Source organism: Anomaloglossus baeobatrachus, chromosome 1 (assembly GCF_048569485.1).
Source record: "Anomaloglossus baeobatrachus isolate aAnoBae1 chromosome 1, aAnoBae1.hap1, whole genome shotgun sequence".
NCBI lineage: Eukaryota > Metazoa > Chordata > Amphibia > Anura > Aromobatidae > Anomaloglossus > Anomaloglossus baeobatrachus.
In genome coordinates, this window is record NC_134353.1 from 710,707,652 (window position 1) to 710,726,858 (window position 19,207).

General features: G+C 41.1%; 1 protein-coding gene across 4 annotated transcripts in view; it reads left to right on the plus strand.

Moving 5' to 3' along the window:
* The window catches only part of SLC2A11 (solute carrier family 2 member 11), a 91,077-nt gene extending 74,073 nt beyond the window's left edge, over positions 1 to 17,004 (plus strand). For all 4 annotated transcript variants that reach the window (XM_075321547.1, XM_075321538.1, XM_075321556.1 and 1 more), the window contains exon 12: positions 15,303 to 17,004. In XM_075321547.1, the coding sequence (XP_075177662.1) occupies positions 15,303 to 15,503 (201 nt within the window). In that variant the 3' untranslated portion in view covers positions 15,504 to 17,004. The remainder of the gene's footprint in view (positions 1 to 15,302) is intronic.
* The last annotated feature ends 2,203 nt before the right edge of the window (positions 17,005 to 19,207 follow it).

Below are 19,207 nucleotides of genomic sequence, written 5' to 3' on the forward strand. Positions count from 1 at the left end.
CGCCCCCTGGTGTGTCTATCAAGCCCTTAGGGGGTGACTAGGGTTTTAAAGTTGGCTGTGTGTTACTTGTGAGGGAAGGGTGTAATGCGGGGCCCTATTTGTGACTACCTGGCCCGGCCAGGGCGTCACAGAAAGGCCAGGCAAAATTCAGATGGTTGATTCCTTTTAAAGTATCTAGTCCTTTATAGTTTTCTAGGCATGAGCCATATTGCTCCATATCTTCTCCGGTAGGAATATTTTTGATCCTAAAGACCATCAATAATAGCCTTATATCTTGTGCCTATATATGGTGAATAGAATCACTCTTTGATGGTCCATTGAAGTAAGGGCAATCTGCAGGTGTCAGCCCACTTTATAGGTGTAATTATTGAATAGTACATATTGTATATCGTTCCCTGGGAAGAAATTCATCTCCTTCTCCAAAATAGACTGCCGAAGCTGAAGATGGGGTGGATTTTGGGAGTGTTCCCATTATCATAGTGCTTGTTGCTTTTGTTGAAATAAGAGGAGTGGTAACCTTTTTCGAAATCTCCATTGATGGTGTCTCCAGATGTGCACTAGCGGGTATCTGTTGATGAGTGAGGGAATACATCATCTGTTTTCACATTGTGGAGCCATCCTACCTCTGCAGACTAGCTTGTAACTCATCAGTCATTTCAGCTTGATGTGGAACGAGGAGCTCATATTGTGTGGAGATAGACCCGCACAATACCTTGTTTCATTATTATGCTGCTGGAATCCTGCATCCACTGAACAGGACTGATTGGAGGTAACCCTGTTGAATCCTATAAAACTTTCTTAGAGTCACATTCCGGCTCCAGAGTCTTTGATTTGTATCCTTGGCATTCACCCCATGATTGGCACAAGGCCTGCATGTTATTTTAATTGGGCATTTATCTGTTCCCTGTCTTTTTATGACTATCCAGAAACCCACCCTTCTCTATTTCCAAGTTGAATGTGTATATCTTGATGAAATGGTATGTGCATATATATATTATTTATACGGAATATATATATATATATATATATATTTTCTTTTAAAGCAATTTATACAGCTTCTCAATTACTAAAGCATCAGGTGACCTAAGAACACCATTATCTTTTGGGGATTATTATAAGTGCAGAAATTTCACTCATTATTTAACCTTTTATATATAAAAGATTACAAACTGGGACAAAACCGTGTACTAATAAACAATATATATTACATACACTACCTCATTAAGTCTACACTTAATATTCTATTACATACCACACTTATACAAAATCACCATAATAGCACACAATATGAATACACCATTAATATTTCCCACCCACGTTACCTAAACAGATACACACACACACACACACAATAATAGCAACAATTACAGCTCACCCACCTAATACTAACTGTCTATATGATCAAGGGGTTAATAGCAGTACAGATGGCAAATGGAGACAAGGGGTTAATAGTAGTGAATGGCAAAAATGGATAAAGGCTATCTGGGATTGTAGGGGTAGTAAGGGGTTAATGTAGGGGTAGCTGGGAATGCAGGGTTTAATAGGGCGATAGGAGGTTGTGGATACTTATCACTGTTTTGATGGTGAGGCTGCTTGACGCTGGTGGGTGAAGCAGCGGTGGAGGAACGAGATGAGGAGCAGAGGCAGAAGGGGAACTACAGGTGCTGCAGATGCTGAGCAGCAGAAGAAAGGGGGGGTGAGAGAAGAAAATCAGAGGCAGAAGGGGGACTGAAGGGGCTGAGAAGCGGTGGTTGAAAGGATTGAGAGAGATGAGGAGCAGGGGCAGGAGGGCGACTGAAGGGGCTGCAGAAAGAGTGACTGTTAGCGCAGCCACCGCTGAATATTTATACCTGGCGGGGTGCGCTCCCATGTGCACATGCCCCCTGGACATGTGCTTGTAGGGCATAAATGCCAGTGCTGTGATATGTCACTGCTCCGGCACACCCATACCCACTCGTACCCTTGTGTGACCCAGCGTAAGAGCGACTTGAAGTGCCGCATGTCCGCAGTAATGTGATTATTTTCTGCAGACGTCCGGACCCCTGCAAGCTTCGGCTCTTTCAAAAAACAAAGGATCTCTCTGGACTGTAAATCATGTTTGATTTTTGTGATGGAGATTTGCGCACCAGTATCAAGCATAATTTGAGTTTTCTAATATTTGATTCTGGCTTTTATGTGGGGTCTCCCAAAAGAATCCAGTATGACATAGTATACTGACGCCAGATCTTGAGGGATAACTACTTGTGAATTGATGTTGACAAGACTCTCTGTAGGTACCTGTGAGGTACATACTGTCACTTGTGGCTTTTTTTTGTGGAATCTGTAAATTACACACCTACTGTTCCATGACCTGGGGCATTTACAGTGGCCACACGTTTTGGTGCCATCCTTGTAAATGTCCCCAATTCCTGTCTGCCTATTCCCCCACTGTTCTGGAATAATTAGATTTCATCTTGAAACCATTATTATTGTCAGATTTTTCAGGGTTGTTACAATTCCATACCCATTGAGAACAATCTCTCTTGTACACACAGGAATCATTGCATGCTCCCTGTATTTTTAAATAGCGGTGCCGTGGGGAAAACAGTTGATTTAGTTTTAGCATGTTGTACATGTTCATCTTAAAATTTAACGTGTATGGGCACATGCTTCCTAACTTTAATGGACTGCTCATTGTGCAATAGATCTTGTCGACACTGCTCAATCATCATGGCCGCATCAATGAGCGATGGTTCCCTTGCTGCACTCAGCCGAGTTACAGTATCAAGATATGGGAATTTTTCCACAAACATGTGGATCATGCCTTGTGGAATACAGATAGATACCTTGATCCATTGTTACCTTCCTGTACTTAACTTCAAACAGACTACACAGAGACAATGACTCATCATGTATAGTTGGCTTGAACTTTGTCAGGATTTCCAGAGTAACGCTCAGTGGCCCATTGCCAGTCTCATGACTAAGGAAAGGCGTTGTTCCTCATCATGGATCTGCCCATTCCTAGGTTGCGTTCTCCCTATTGCCTCATACCTCTGACTAAAGCCCGCTTTACACGCTTCAATATATCTCACAATCCGTCGTTGGGGTCAAGTTGTAAGTGACGCACATCCGGCATCGTTCGTGAGGTATCTGCGTGTGACATCTACGTGCGATCAGGATTGAACGCAAAACCGTTGATCGCAAACACATCGTATCTTTGTCTAGAATTGAGCGTTTTGTTGCACGAACCTAGTCAATTGTAACGTGTGACATCCCTCATACGATTTTGATGTCTGAGGCTATGTGCGCAGGTGTGCGCTCTGCACCGCAGCTTAAAAAAGGTCAGCTTCAGAGCGCAGCTGAAAAGCTGCGTTCTGAAGCGCCTCACAATGTCTGTCATTCACTAATCTCTGTCAGTCTGTCACTATCTCTGTCCCTCACTCTCTGTCCATGTCAGTCTATCCTCCTCTCTCATATACTCACCGATCCCCGATCACCGGCGCTGCACGGCATTCACACTGCTCCGGCGGCTTTTACTGTTATGAAAAAGCCGGCCGCCCATTAAACAATCTCGTATTCCCTGCTTTTCCCGCCCACCGGCGCCTATGATTGGTTACAGTGAGACACGCCCCCACGCTGAGTGACAGGTGTTACACTGCACCCAATCACAGCAGCCGGTGGGCGTGTCTATACTGTGTAGTGAAATAAATAAATAATTAAAAAAACGGCGTGCGGTCCCCCCCAATTTTAACTGAATAGGATAACTGAAGTGAGCACTAATATATATATATATGAGTGCAAGCCAAAAATACATACTATATATAAGAATAAGGCTGCACATCAAACTTAGATAATGGTATAATGCCTCAAGCATATGGAAAAATATTGAAATATACAGTGAAAAATGCTACTTGCTAATTTGAACATGTGAATAATGAATTGCATACCTGCCATGAATATTAGGAAAAAGGAGATATTTAGCAATCGCATTGATCAATGTAACTGAGCCCCAAGGCCTCGTCAAGGCATATCTCTATATTGGGGTCCCTAGCTCTGTGACCCTAACTGTGTGTCATCTCATTGCAATTAAAAACTGCTATGGGTGGAGAGGGGTAACCAAGGACTTTCCCACATAGGAGATGGAAAAAACATGGCCGAAAGGGGCGGAGCTGTGTTCACATTCAGAAAAAAACTACATATAACTGAATAGGATAACTGAAGTGAGCACTAATATATATATATATGAGTGCAAGCCAAAAATACATACTATATATAAGAATAAGGCTGCACATCAAACTTAGATAATGGTATAATGCCTCAAGCATATGGAAAAATATTGAAATATACAGTGAAAAATGCTACTTGCTAATTTGAACATGTGAATAATGAATTGCATACCTGCCATGAATATTAGGAAAAAGGAGATATTTAGCAATCGCATTGATCAATGTAACTGAGCCCCAAGGCCTCGTCAAGGCATATCTCTATATTGGGGTCCCTAGCTCTGTGACCCTAACTGTGTGTCATCTCATTGCAATTAAAAACTGCTATGGGTGGAGAGGGGTAACCAAGGACTTTCCCACATAGGAGATGGAAAAAACATGGCCGAAAGGGGCGGAGCTGTGTTCACATTCAGAAAAAAACTACATATAACTGAATAGGATAACTGAAGTGAGCACTAATATATATATATATGAGTGCAAGCCAAAAATACATACTATATATAAGAATAAGGCTGCACATCAAACTTAGATAATGGTATAATGCCTCAAGCATATGGAAAAATATTGAAATATACAGTGAAAAATGCTACTTGCTAATTTGAACATGTGAATAATGAATTGCATACCTGCCATGAATATTAGGAAAAAGGAGATATTTAGCAATCGCATTGATCAATGTAACTGAGCCCCAAGGCCTCGTCAAAGCATATCTCAATATTGGGGTCCCTAGCTCTGTGACCCTAACTGTGTGTCATCTCATTGCAATTAAAAACTGCTATGGGTGGAGAGGGGTAACCAAGGACTTTCCCACATAGGAGATGGAAAAAACATGGCCGAAAGGGGCGGAGCTGTGTTCACATTCAGAAAAAAACTACATATAACTGAATAGGATAACTGAAGTGAGCACTAATATATATATATATGAGTGCAAGCCAAAAATACATACTATATATAAGAATAAGGCTGCACATCAAACTTAGATAATGGTATAATGCCTCAAGCATATGGAAAAATATTGAAATATACAGTGAAAAATGCTACTTGCTAATTTGAACATGTGAATAATGAATTGCATACCTGCCATGAATATTAGGAAAAAGGAGATATTTAGCAATCGCATTGATCAATGTAACTGAGCCCCAAGGCCTCGTCAAGGCATATCTCTATATTGGGGTCCCTAGCTCTGTGACCCTAACTGTGTGTCATCTCATTGCAATTAAAAACTGCTATTGGTGGAGAGGGGTAACCAAGGACTTTCCCACATAGGAGATGGAAAAAACATGGCCGAAAGGGGCGGAGCTGTGTTCACATTCAGAAAAAAACTACATATAACTGAATAGGATAACTGAAGTGAGCACTAATATATATATATATATGAGTGCAAGCCAAAATACATACTATATATAAGAATAAGGCTGCACATCAAACTAAGATAATGGTATAATGCCTCAAGCATATGGAAAAATATTGAAATATACAGTGAAAAATGCTACTTGCTAATTTGAACATGTGAATAATGAATTGCATACCTGCCATGAATATTAGGAAAAAGGAGATATTTAGCAATCGCATTGATCAATGTAACTGAGCCCCAAGGCCTCGTCAAGGCATATCTCTATATTGGGGTCCCTAGCTCTGTGACCCTAACTGTGTGTCATCTCATTGCAATTAAAAACTGCTATTGGTGGAGAGGGGTAACCAAGGACTTTCCCACATAGGAGATGGAAAAAACATGGCCGAAAGGGGCGGAGCTGTGTTCACTTTCAGAAAAAAACTACATATAACTGAATAGGATAACTGAAGTGAGCACTAATATATATATATATATGAGTGCAAGCCAAAATACATACTATATATAAGAATAAGGCTGCACATCAAACTAAGATAATGGTATAATGCCTCAAGCATATGGAAAAATATTGAAATATACAGTGAAAAATGCTACTTGCTAATTTGAACATGTGAATAATGAATTGCATACCTGCCATGAATATTAGGAAAAAGGAGATATTTAGCAATCGCATTGATCAATGTAACTGAGCCCCAAGGCCTCGTCAAGGCATATCTCTATATTGGGGTCCCTAGCTCTGTGACCCTAACTGTGTGTCATCTCATTGCAATTAAAAACAGCTGCATGGAGGTGACCGGAGCTGCAGAATACACCGCCGCTCCTGTCACCTCCACGCAGCTAATGAAGGCAATCTAATGAAGGCAATAGCGCGATCAGCTGAGCTGTCACTGAGGTTACCCGCTGTCACTGGATGCAGCGGTGGCCGCGGGTAACCTCAGTGACTGCTCAGCTGATCGCGCTACTCACCTCAGTTGCTGCGTGGAGGTGAGAGGAGCGGCGGTGAGTAGCGCGATCAGCTGAGCAGTCACTGAGGTTACCCGCGGCCACAGCTGCATCCACCGCTGGATCCAGTGACAGCGGGTAACCTCAGTGACAGCTCAGCCGATCGCGCGGCTGTCTTCATTAGCTGCGTGGAGGTGACAGGAGCGGATGTGTCTTCTGCTGCTCCGGTCACCTCCATGCAGCTGCGCTGGAAGCGACGCTGGAGCATCCTGGATTACGCCGGACATGGAGGGCTTTTTTGGGCTGATTAAAGTGGTTAACCAGGGTATATGTTTGTGTTTTTTATTTCTAATAAAGGATTTTTTCGGTTGTGTGTGTTTATTTACTGTAATTTACAGATTAATCATGGAGGGTGTCTCATAGACGCTTAACATGATTAATCTAGGACTTATTGGCAGCTATGGGCTGCCAACAACTCCTTATTACCCCGATTTGCCAACGCACCAGGGCAAATCGGGAAGAGCCGGGTACAGTCCCAGAACTGTCGCATCTAATGTATGCGGCAATTCTGGGCGGCTGTTGGCTGATATTGTTAGGCTGGGGGGCTCCCCATAACGTGGAGCTCCCCATCCTGAGAATACCAGCCTTCAGCCGTATGGCTTTATCTGGCTGGTTTTAAAATTGGGGGGGACCGCACGCCGTTTTTTTTAATTATTTAATTATTTATTTCACTACACAGTATAGACACGCCCACTGGCTGCTGTGATTGGGTGCAGTGTGACACCTGTCACTCAGCGTGGGGGCGTGTCTCACTGTAACCAATCATAGGCGCCGGTGGGCGGGGAAAGCAGGGAATACGAGATTGTTTAATGGGCGGCCGGCTTTTTCAAAACAGTAAAAGCCGCCGGAGCAGTGTGAATGCCGTGCAGCGCCGGGGATCGGTGAGTATATGAGAGAGGGCTGCTAAACTCAGGAGTTTAGCGGTCACCGGTGAGTCTTCACTGGTGACCGCTAATCAGGACGCGACACAGACAGAGCCGCAGCATGACAATGAAGTCGGGTGAGGTTCACCCGAGTTCATTCTGACAGTGCGGCTCTGTCTGTGTCTGCTGTCATCTGCCATTCACCTCTGCTACATGGCTGTCTGTGTCTGCTGTTAGCGGCCATGTAGCAGAGCTGAATGGCAGATGACATAGTAAAAACGCATCCCTACACATTACACACGCTTGTCAAGTCAATAAATAAAAAAAAAAAAAAAGGTGCCCAATGCATACGTCACAGAACACATGATCTAAAGGATCGCACATAAAATTGATCAATTTAACATAGACTACTAACGCTCGTGTGACAGCAAATGAACGACCAACGTGCAATCTCATAAGATCCCATATGCAACCTGGGCGTGTCACATCGCAAATGCGATTGTACAACTAATTGCAACGTGTAAAGCAGGCTTTAGATGTGTAGGCAACCACAATTTGATTAACTCCATAACATATTCAGGGGTCACAGAATATGTATTGTAATGACCCTCAAAGATATCGCATGAAGTAAATGGATCCACATTGGGATCGTATTTTGGGATCTCCTTGCAGATTCATAACAGGTAGTTTATCCTTTCCATACTGTTATGGTTAGGATAACATTTTTCTAGCCTCTCTGGACAATTTGGTGGATTGTAAGAGGTGTGATCCATTTTCCACCTGCTTCCAACTCTCCAACTGTCATCTTGACCCTCAAAGTAGCTGCTAAGTCTGTCCTCCGTTGGTGTTGGAGTGAACTTTAGCTTCTTTCTCACCTGTTCCCTGGTCTCTGTAGCTCTGGATCTCTGATCCATAGGAGATGTGGACACTGTTGCCACTGTCTCCTCCTTGTCTTGCTAAATTCTACTAAAAAGGGGGCTGAAAGCCCGTACTTACGAAGCGCTCACTGATATCCTAATCAGGCACGAATACTAATATTCTTTATAGAAAGATACTATTTATTTTAATAGCACATGAATAGTTAATGGTACATAGGCATTTAGAACTATAGTCATAGAACCTTATACAATAACAGAAATATGCATCAACATTACCGTTTGTTGTAGCAATCCTTTCACATCGGAGGGAACTCGATTTAATGATAAGGAAACATGGCATCTTGCATCACAGGAGCAGTGCGTACACTTCAATGTCCTGGAAGGTTTTCCCTTCACATTAAGCGAGTCCGGTGTAATTTTATAGGAAAACTTTGTAGGTTGTGTTTAAATGGTCAGCAGCATGTGACAGTTGAGTCATGTTCATGTAACTTGACCACAGACTGCTGTGGGCACCAGTAGCTTCCTGCACATTTCCTGCACATTTAGCCAGTGGTCAACTGGCCGACCACAGTTGACCATAGGGTTAGTGAAATATTGCAATGAGCCGTAAATTTCATATGCAAGCTTCCTTAAACCTGTCTTTAAGCCAACCACAAGTTTCCGGTAAGTGGAACTGTAAATGTGACTTCCTCATTATCTTGAAACTGCTTCAAGACCTGTTTGACATTTATTCCTTGGTCATCATAGTGAAATTGGTTATCCAAAGGACATCTCTTTGATACTGAATTATTGATGGATCAAATAATATCTGGGATCACTATATCTTTTGATTATGATTCCTATCTAATCACACATTCTTTCAGTCATATCACATTGGTATCACAATCGGTCCTTGATCCCAGGGATTATTTTCCATCATCAGTATTCCACTAGAAGAAGATCACTCGGAATATACCATACCATGACCAAGAAATATTGTTTGCCACAAATTTTGTTTTCTTGGTTTGTTTAGATAAACGTTGAATCACAAATATAATCACTTTCACTACTTTTGTACAGTTTTATAAAACTAGAAGCAATATTATCTGAAAAGCTCCCTTGAATATCATGTGTTTTGGCATTTGCTCGATATTCAAAGGAATCATTACACATTACATTTCCCGATATGTTACTACAAGTTTCACTAGTCCCATTTATGAACATATTGGCATAAGGCCATAACATATCATGAATTGTCCTTTCCACTAAGCTGGGTTTAAAAGCATCTACAGTATTTATAGCTGTCCCAAAACTTATTTTTATATTCCCCATAGGGATGAATCCCAGGTTAGTCAGTCCAGTCTTATTTCTTAGTACCCAAATTCTTCCCTTAAAAGCCAGATATTGCAAATTGGTGACTGTTGCATTCAAATTGCCTTGCCACCATGGAAGATTGATCCATCCCACTATGGAAATGGGTACTGTAGTATTCTATAGACGAACACTTCGAGTGTCTTTATCAGCAAGATGATCAGAACAACTTTTCTACTTTAAGATTTCCTCCATCGATACCGGGACATCCAGATAAGGGATACTGGTGGCTGTAAGCGAAGAATGTGTACAGATCCAGCAATCTGTGTGTTGAAAATGTGATGGTGCATCAGAAATTTATTCGCCATAGGTTTCTCCTGATGTAGACTTGTCCATCCAACGATCAAAGAGGCAAACATCAAACACAGGAATTTCTCCATCTCATCACTATCGAGCTCTTCCCAGTAACCGATACCATGGATTCTGCTTATTTACAACACCATCTGCAAATAAAGATACACTATTATTCTCGTAAATAACATTTTTCTTGTGGGACATATTCCCAATTCTCCACTCCTGGTCTCATTATCAGGAGAGTACGATCTTTTCCGACCGCTATTACCTCTGCCTCTGAGGGCGGTCCTTGGAGGTTTTGAATCCATATTTTTGCTCCTACATTTGTAATATTAGAGGATCCAAAACCTTTAGTACCCCGTATTGTTAATTCTGCCGGGGCAGTTCCTTCTCTTATTTCAGACAAGTTTATTGGAATTATCAACATCTGAGCCACCTTCTGGTCATTTCCCAAATTTAGCATCAGTACCTTGATTTCTCCCTGATAATCTGCCTCTATTACCCCTCCCACCACTATGGCTCCTTTTAACACTAAACTAGAACGAGTGGCTATTTGACCATAATGATCCTTTGGTATCTGGCAACCCAATCCTGTTGAAATTGGTTTTACCTTACCTGGGGGTACCACGACAGTTTCCAATGTACTGAGGTCTAAACCTGCTGAATAAGGTGTCGCTCTTTCTGGTGTGCCCAAACAGCTGTACCTTGCCTTGTCAACTGTTGGACTGACTTGTCTGATGGTTGCTGCTTTATCTGCTTTTGAATTAAACAAACGTTCAAGTGAGTTAGTAGGGACATGAGCATCAACATGAAATACAGTGGTCTTGGTAGATTGAATAATCCCTTCAATGTCTTGCCACACTTCCCTGACCATCTCAAACACATTTTGCTGTTCCTCTCCCCAGTGGAACTCATATTTTTTCCTCGTTACTTTGTACAAATGAGGCAACATTTGTCCCAAATGAGGGATATGTTGTCTCCAAAAATCAAACAATCCAATATAAGACTGAGTCTCCTGTTTGGATTTAGGGACCGGAAAATTAATAATTTTCTGTCTGGCATTGGGCAAGATCTCTCTGTGCCCCTTGTTCCACTGAATCCCTAGACATGTTACCACCTGAGACGGTCCTTGAACCTTGGCATCATTGATTTCCCATCCTTTACTCCTCATATGAGCAACCAGTTTTGTCAATTGATCTTTCACACTTTGCTCATCTTGTCCTTGTATCATTATATCATTGATATAATGTGAAATCTGCATTTCCTTATGACAAGACATAACCCCAAAGGAGAATTTTCCTTTGGTTAGATTAAGACTCATCCATTTTAGGATATCAATTCCCAAAATATATTCTGGTATAGGAACTACCAGCACCGTATACTGCTTGATAGGTAAATTACCTATCTTCAAAGCTACCTGTGTCTGAACCCCAGTGATCACTTGACCACCTAGTCCAGCAATTTTTACTCGAGGTCCTTTTATTTTTTCTGGGTTTCCATGAATTAAAGTAGCCTCCGCCCCCGTGTCAATCAAAGCTGGGACTCTTTGAACATTTCCCCCTTTCCAGTGTATGCTAAGATTGACGTAGGGACGTTCGTCCCTTTTTATCAATAGGGGGGCTTGGCTGGCTACCTATGGTAAATCACTTCCTTCTGAACTTTCATTTACACAGACTTCAGTCTGTGTATTAGCCCTTCCTTCCGTGACCTTTGTGGCCACGGCTGCAGCCAGTTCTTCCCATGGATAAACTGACTGAAAATCTTCCCAAGACACATTCTTTGGGGTTTTTTCCCCTTTTCCCTCTGGTTTCTTTACCTTGGGGGTTTTTGAACCCCCTTCCACATTTGTAGTGGTCACTTTCTTTGCGGATAGAACTTTCTCTTTGTACAACTTCCATAATTCTCCTGTCTCCTTTCCATCAATCCTTTCCTTATTGATCCCGGCTTTAAGCAAAGCCTGGAACATGTCTTTGCGAGACACCCATGGGGCCTCCCCTACTGATTTCTCTTTACAATCAGGATTGTTTGGCTTACTGTTACCAACATGGCCTCCAGGGGACGATTTATCCCACTGTCCCATATCCTGTAACTCCCTCATTTTCCCTAGAACTACACCGATTGATTCTCCAGTCAGCGCTACAGTTAAGGTTAAAATAACTGTTTTATATGCTGGAGGAGCATGTTTAACCAGCCTATTTCTTATGCTGGCTGTCAATGGGTACTGGAGATAATCATCATCATCCATTCCCAAAAGAGGAAGAGCATTCCTCATTGCTTCTTCCTTCAGTCTTTCCATACCATCTTTTAAGGTATACCAAGGTTTATCATTGATAGGAAAGTCTGCTTCTGATGGGTATTTGTCCAGAAAAGCATGGGCTAAGATCATGATTAAGTTTTGAGTACCATGCTCATTATGATCAACAAAATAATTTTTTATTGATCTCTGAATTACTGGGTCCCGAGACATGGTGACAAATTTTGCCACGTCTCCGGCATCAAAGTGCACTCCACCTCCTCCGAGATCATGCACCCTGACCAACCAGGGAATTTCTCCTTCTCCTGGTTTTTGTCTAAACTGTGTTAAAATGCTATCAACTTCTCCCTGAGAGTAATCTTCAATGGTTACTCGATTTTTTACATGAGGAATCGTTCTCTCATTTGTGATGGCATTACCATCTTCGTCATATTGCAGATTCCCCTGACCATCCCGGACATGTTCCCGGATGATCTCATTCTCTGTCCTCTCTAGGCGCCTCCTTACTGGGTTAGCCTGAATGCTCCCTTTATGGTAATCCTCCTCATCAGATGATGAAGATGAATCCCACACATCCCCATCCCAAGTATCGGGATCCCAGTTTATAGAAGCTGAGACGATACTTTTATGTACTTTGGTTTTATTTACCTTTCCTCTTCTTTTCTTGTACTTATTTTGAGCAATTTGGATTTTATTTACCTTTCCTCTTCTTTTCTTGTACTTATTTTGAGCAATTTTTATGGCAGCTTTTTGTGCCACATTCTGATAATGTTCCAATTTATCCTTCAATAGTCTGGTATTACATTCCAGAACTGTTTTCAGGCAACCTGATTCTATCATCTTTTGTTCCATCTGGGAACTTTTCTTCTCTATCTTTAGATTACGCTCATGCATTACACTATATGCACTTGCCAAAATCCAGATGCGCCGTCCTAAAGACACTACATCACCTGCTTTCACAGGGACACTACCGAATACATTCACATCAGTAGCTTCACTACCCTTAAGCTTATCCTGCCATTGTTTGCGCCGTGCTAAAGACACTACATCACCTGCTTTCACAGGGACACTACCGAATACATTCACAACATCAGTAGCTTCACTACCCTTAATCTTATCCTGCCATTGTTTGTGCCGTGCTAAAGACACTACATCACCTGCTTTCACAGGGACACTACCGAATACATTCACAACATCAGTAGCTTCACTACCCTTAAGCTTATCCTGCCATTGTTTGTGCCGTGCTAAAGACACTACATCACCTGCTTTCACAGGGACACTACCGAATACATTCACAACATCAGTATCTTCACTACCCTTAAGCTTATCCTGCCATTGTTTGTGCCGTGCTAAAGACACTACATCACCTGCTTTCACAGGGACACTACCGAATACATTCACAACATCAGTAGCTTCACTACCCTTAAGCTTATCCTGCCATTGTTTGTGCCGTGCTAAAGACACTACATCACCTGTTTTCACAGGGGCACCACTGAGTACATTAACAACATCAGTAGCTTCACAACCCTTGAGCTTATTCTGCCATTGTTCTGCCAATCCACAATTGACCAATTCATGTGCTATAAGATTGTAGGGAGCCTCAATCCAGCTCGGGATCTCCACAACAACCTCCTTAACATTATCCTTATGTTTTCTGAACATTTTGACACTATGCAAAAAGATTGAAAAAATATCTGGAAATTTGCCAAATATATGTTTTTAATTTCCAAATTACAAAAATTAGTTTAATTACTTCTTATAGAAGTAATCCTGCCGACTACGCCAATTTATGTCTTGCTAAATTCTACTAAAAAGGGGGCTGAAAGCCCGTACTTACGAAGCGCTCACTGATATCCTAATCAGGCACGAATACTAATATTCTTTATAGCAAGATACTATTTATTTTAATAGCACATGAATAGTTAATGGTACATAGGCATTTAGAACTATAGTCATAGAACCTTATACAATAACAGAAATATGCATCAACATTACCGTTTGTTGTAGCAATCCTTTCACATCGGAGGGAACTCGATTTAATGATAAGGAAACATGGCATCTTGCATCACAGGAGCAGTGCGTACACTTCAATGTCCTGGAAGGTTTTCCCTTCACATTAAGCGAGTCCGGTGTAATTTTATAGGAAAACTTTGTAGGTTGTGTTTAAATGGTCAGCAGCATGTGACAGTTGAGTCATGTTCATGTAACTTGACCACAGACTGCTGTGGGCACCAGTAGCTTCCTGCACATTTCCTGCACATTTAGTCAGTGGTCAACTGGCTGACCACAGTTGACCATAGGGTTAGTAAAATATTGCAATGAGCCGTAAATTTCATATGCAAGCTTCCTTAAACCTGTCTTTAAGCCAACCACAAGTTTCCGGTAAGTGGAACTGTAAATGTGACTTCCTCATTATCTTGAAACTGCTTCAAGACCTGTTTGACATTTATTCCTTGGTCATCATAGTGAAATTGGTTATCCAAAGGACATCTCTTTGATACTGAATTATTGATGGATCAAATAATATCTGGGATCACTATATCTTTTGATTATGATTCCTATCTAATCACACATTCTTTCAGTCATATCACATTGGTATCACACCAGGGAATGGGGTACCACATCTCTGGCTGAGGTGCAGTACCTCTGTGGCGACTGGACCCTCAGGGGCACCACATCAGCAGTGTGCAAAATTGTTCAGGGCATTATTTTTATTGGTGATCGTTGTGAATTTAATAAGAGTGTTTGAATTTGAGGATACCTGTGAATTTCAGGCAATCCGACTCAAAGTCGATGCTCCTCAGATCGATCTGCTTATGTCTACTGAGGGTTGCTTCACATGTTGAATTGTAGAATTTGGTTTGCATTTTTTCCCATGGTTTTGCCAATTTTTGAGAACTACTCCAGCATCCCAAATTAGCAATTTTGGTATATGTTTAGCCTGTGTACTTCGGCGAGCCTTTATTACATGTATTGGAAAGCATATGTGATTATACTTTGACTTTATCTTGGCTGCTCTACCATAACTTTAGCTTTCCATTTCAGGTTATGCTTGTAAATTGTTATACTTCTACAATATATTCTTATACTGTTTTTCTTCTGTTTCAGCAAGGACTTCGTCATTTTTGCTTTATGCCATTTCTCGTGGTCTGTGTCAGCACCACTTTATATATTGGATTCTTCCTCCCAGAAACCAAAGGAAAAAGTGTTTTAGAAATCACTGAAGAATTTAAAACTTGGAGAGCTAAACCGCGCAGAGAGGAAAATGGCTGGATTGGACCTCAGGACATCAAATCCACTAGTCTGTGAGAGAAGGATTATGTAATGAGTGCTCAGAAATGATGTAGTTCTCATTTTACTTGCCAGAAAGTTGGATTTTTCAAGTCGGAGCAGTAAATCAAGATATTAGGAGATTTCTTCCCATTCTGCCTGTACTTGCAGTTTGCACTGTTAGAACTGCCCGTCGCAATAATATCCACTCCAAGAAATGATCTCACTGATGTTTCTGCATAAAATGCTGCTAAAAATCAGCTCTATGTCTAATACTTGAATACAAAACCTGCCAGAAATTGTTCACCAATTACGCATCTTTGGTGTATGAGTCAGGAAAGACATACTTACTTAGAAGTCTCCATTATCCTAACGGAGGCTAATAAAGTGCCCATGCACTTTACATAGCTATCAGGCTATCAGAACAGCTGCCTCTTCCTACTCGCCCAAAAACATGAATGCTCAGGTCTTATGCTGCTGCCAGACACCGATGACTTAATCTAATGTGTATGGGGGTCTGTAGATTGTTTTTTCTAAAGCTGCATTTACACTGAAAGATAATCATGAATGGCCCTTCTTAAAGGAAATCTGTCACCAGGTTTTGGTATCCCATCTGAGAATAGCAAAATGTAGGAACAAAAACCCTGATTCCAGCGATATGTCACTTACTGAGCTTTTTGCTGTAATTTTGATAAATTCAATGTTTTCTCTGCTGCAGATCTAGCAGTTATACAGAGCTCATGAATATGCTGGACTACGTAGCAACAGACCAAGTAGTCCTCTAATGATAATCTACTGACGATTAAACAGTGATTTTATCAAAACTACACAAAACACCCAGTAAATGACATCACTGGAATCAGGGTCTCTGCCCCTACGTTATATTGCTCTCAGATTAAGTGGCAAAAACCTGGTGACAGATTCCCTTTACGAATGCTCATTTTACAATAGTCTTTCTCTGTAAGCAGGCTGTGGATCACCCAATAAACACTCCTTCATCAGGTAAAATGATATTTTGCGCAGCGCAGATCATCTTTCTTGGCATTGCATTGTCCTGTGTAAACAGACTCACTGCTGAGAATTATGGCAGCCTGTGTGCACTGAGCGATCTATTACAGATCGCTTGGTGCACAGAGTTTGCTGAGGTCTGCCCGTGTAAACAGGCTGTTAAGCAACCACTAATCGACAAAGATTTGTCGATTGGCCATCAGTTTGTTCTGCCTGCTTGTCTGTGTAAACGGATCTTTATACAAAAAGCCATTGTCTAGTGTAGTAATTGGGATAATTATTGGCGTCACATGCACTGTATGGCTATACTATAGAGTGTACACAATGTGAACAACGCCTTCCTGCTGATTCCAAGGAGACTAAAACTAGTTCCATGATTGCTTTATACCACTTTTAATGGAGTAGAGAACACATCACACCATTTTTTTTCTCCCAATGCAGCATGGTATTAGTGTCCCTTGCGATAGAAGTAGAGATGCTACAGTGGGGAAAAAAAGTATTTAGTCAGCCACTAATTGTACAAGTACTCCAACTTGAAAAGATGAGAGAGGCCTGTAATTGACATCATAAGTAGACCACAACTATGAGAGACAATATGAGAAAACAAATCGAGAAAATCACCTTGTCTGATTTGGCAAGATTTTTTTGCAAATTATGGTGGAAAATAAGTATTTAATCACTTAAAAACATGGAAGATGTCTGGCTCTCACAGATCTGTAACTTCTTCTTTAAAAGACTTTCTGTCCTCCACTCATTACCTCTAGTAATGGCACCTGTTTGAACTTGGTATCAGTATAAAAGACACCTGTCCACAACCTCAAACAGTCACACTCCAAACTCCACTATAGTGAAGTCCAAAGAGCTGTCGAACGACACCAGAAACAAAATTGTAGCCCTGCGCCATGCTGGAAAGACTGAATCTGCAATAGGCAAGCAGCTTGGTGTGATGAAATCAACTCTGGGAGCAATAATAAGAAAATTAAAGATATACAAGACTACTGATAATCTCCCTCGATCTGGGGCTCCACGCAAGATCTTATCCCTTAGGGTCAAAATGATCACAAGAACGATGAGCAAAAATCCCAGAACTACACGAGGGGACCTAGTGAATGACCTGCATAGAGCTGGGACCACTGTAACAAAGGCTACCATCAGTAACACACTACGCCACCAGGGACTCAGATTCTGCAGTGCCAGACTGTTCCCCTGCTTAAGTCAGTACATGTCGGGGCCCGTCTGACGTTTGCTAGAGAGCATTTAGATTATCGAGAAGAGCATTGGGAGAATGTCATATGATCTGATGAAACCAAAGTAGAACTGTTTGTTAGAAACAAAACTTGTCGTGTTTGGAGGAGACAGAATGCTGAGTTGCATTCAAAGAACACCATACCTACTGTGAAGAATGGGGGTGGCAACATCATGCTTTGGGGCTTCTTCTCTGCAAAGTGACCAGAACGACTGATCCGTGTACATGAAAGAATGAATGGGGCCATGTATCGTGAGATTTTGAGTGTAAACTTCCTTCCATCAGCAAGGGCATTGAAGAATAAACGTGGCTGGGTCTTTCAGCATGATAATGACCCCAAGCACACCGCCATTGCAACGAAGGAGTGGCTTCATAAGAAGCATATGAAGGTCCTGGAGTGGCCTAGCCAGTCTCCAGATCTCAACCCCATAGAAATCCTTTGGACGGAGTTGAAAGTCCGTGTTGCCCAGCGACAGGCCCAAAACATCACGGCTCTAGAGGAGATCTGAATGAAGGAATGGGCCAACATACCACCAACAGTGTGAGCCAAGCTTATGAATACTTACAGAAAACGTTTTACCTCTGTCATTGCCAACAAATGATATATAACAAAATATTGAGATAAACTTTTGTTATTGACCAAATACTTATTTTCCACCATAATTTGCAAAAACAATCTTGCCAAATCAGAGAAGATGATTTTCTGGATTTATTTTCTCGCTTTGTCTCTTATAGTTGTGGTCTACCTATGATGTCAATTACAGGCCTCTCATCTTTTTAAGTAGGAGATCTTGCACAATTGGTGGCTGACTAAATACATTTTTCCCCACTGTATATTACATATATGCAGTCATTGTAAAGTATTTATGAATTGTTCTGCATCTGTTATTTTTATGTCAAATATGTTATTATTCGTATGTCTCCTTTCTATGGTTATATTTAATATTATTAAAGTAAAAAAAAAATTGTTATATAGAATTGGGAAAGATAAAGAGTCTAGGGTATTAACCCTGCTATGTTGAACTTATTGGCACTTTACTGAACATGGAGGAATTGTGAATGGTAATGGCCTGCTCAACATTTGGTTAGACAAAAGTTATTTTTATTTCCAACCTTAAAGCCATTGGGAAATATTTGGGTCAAATAATTAATACAAAAAAATTGACAAGACATATAGTAAATAGCAAACAACTCTTTCGGGATTATATATGATGCACTCCTGGGTCTTATGCATGGATAATTATACTATGGCTTAGTCTCTAGATAGATCAATGTACTGTATGAGAATAACTTGCAATCTATGCCAAAAAGAGCACTATTCCATTTTTGCACTTTAAATCTATTTAATCTGCTGCATGACCCCTAAAGGTTATAAACAATCCTACGAATAAAAATACATTTAATATTTTTTATTTTATTGTGAGTCTTTCTTTTTGTTTATTTCTATACATATGTGTCAGTAGAAAAGCTAGCTAGAGACAATTATTCC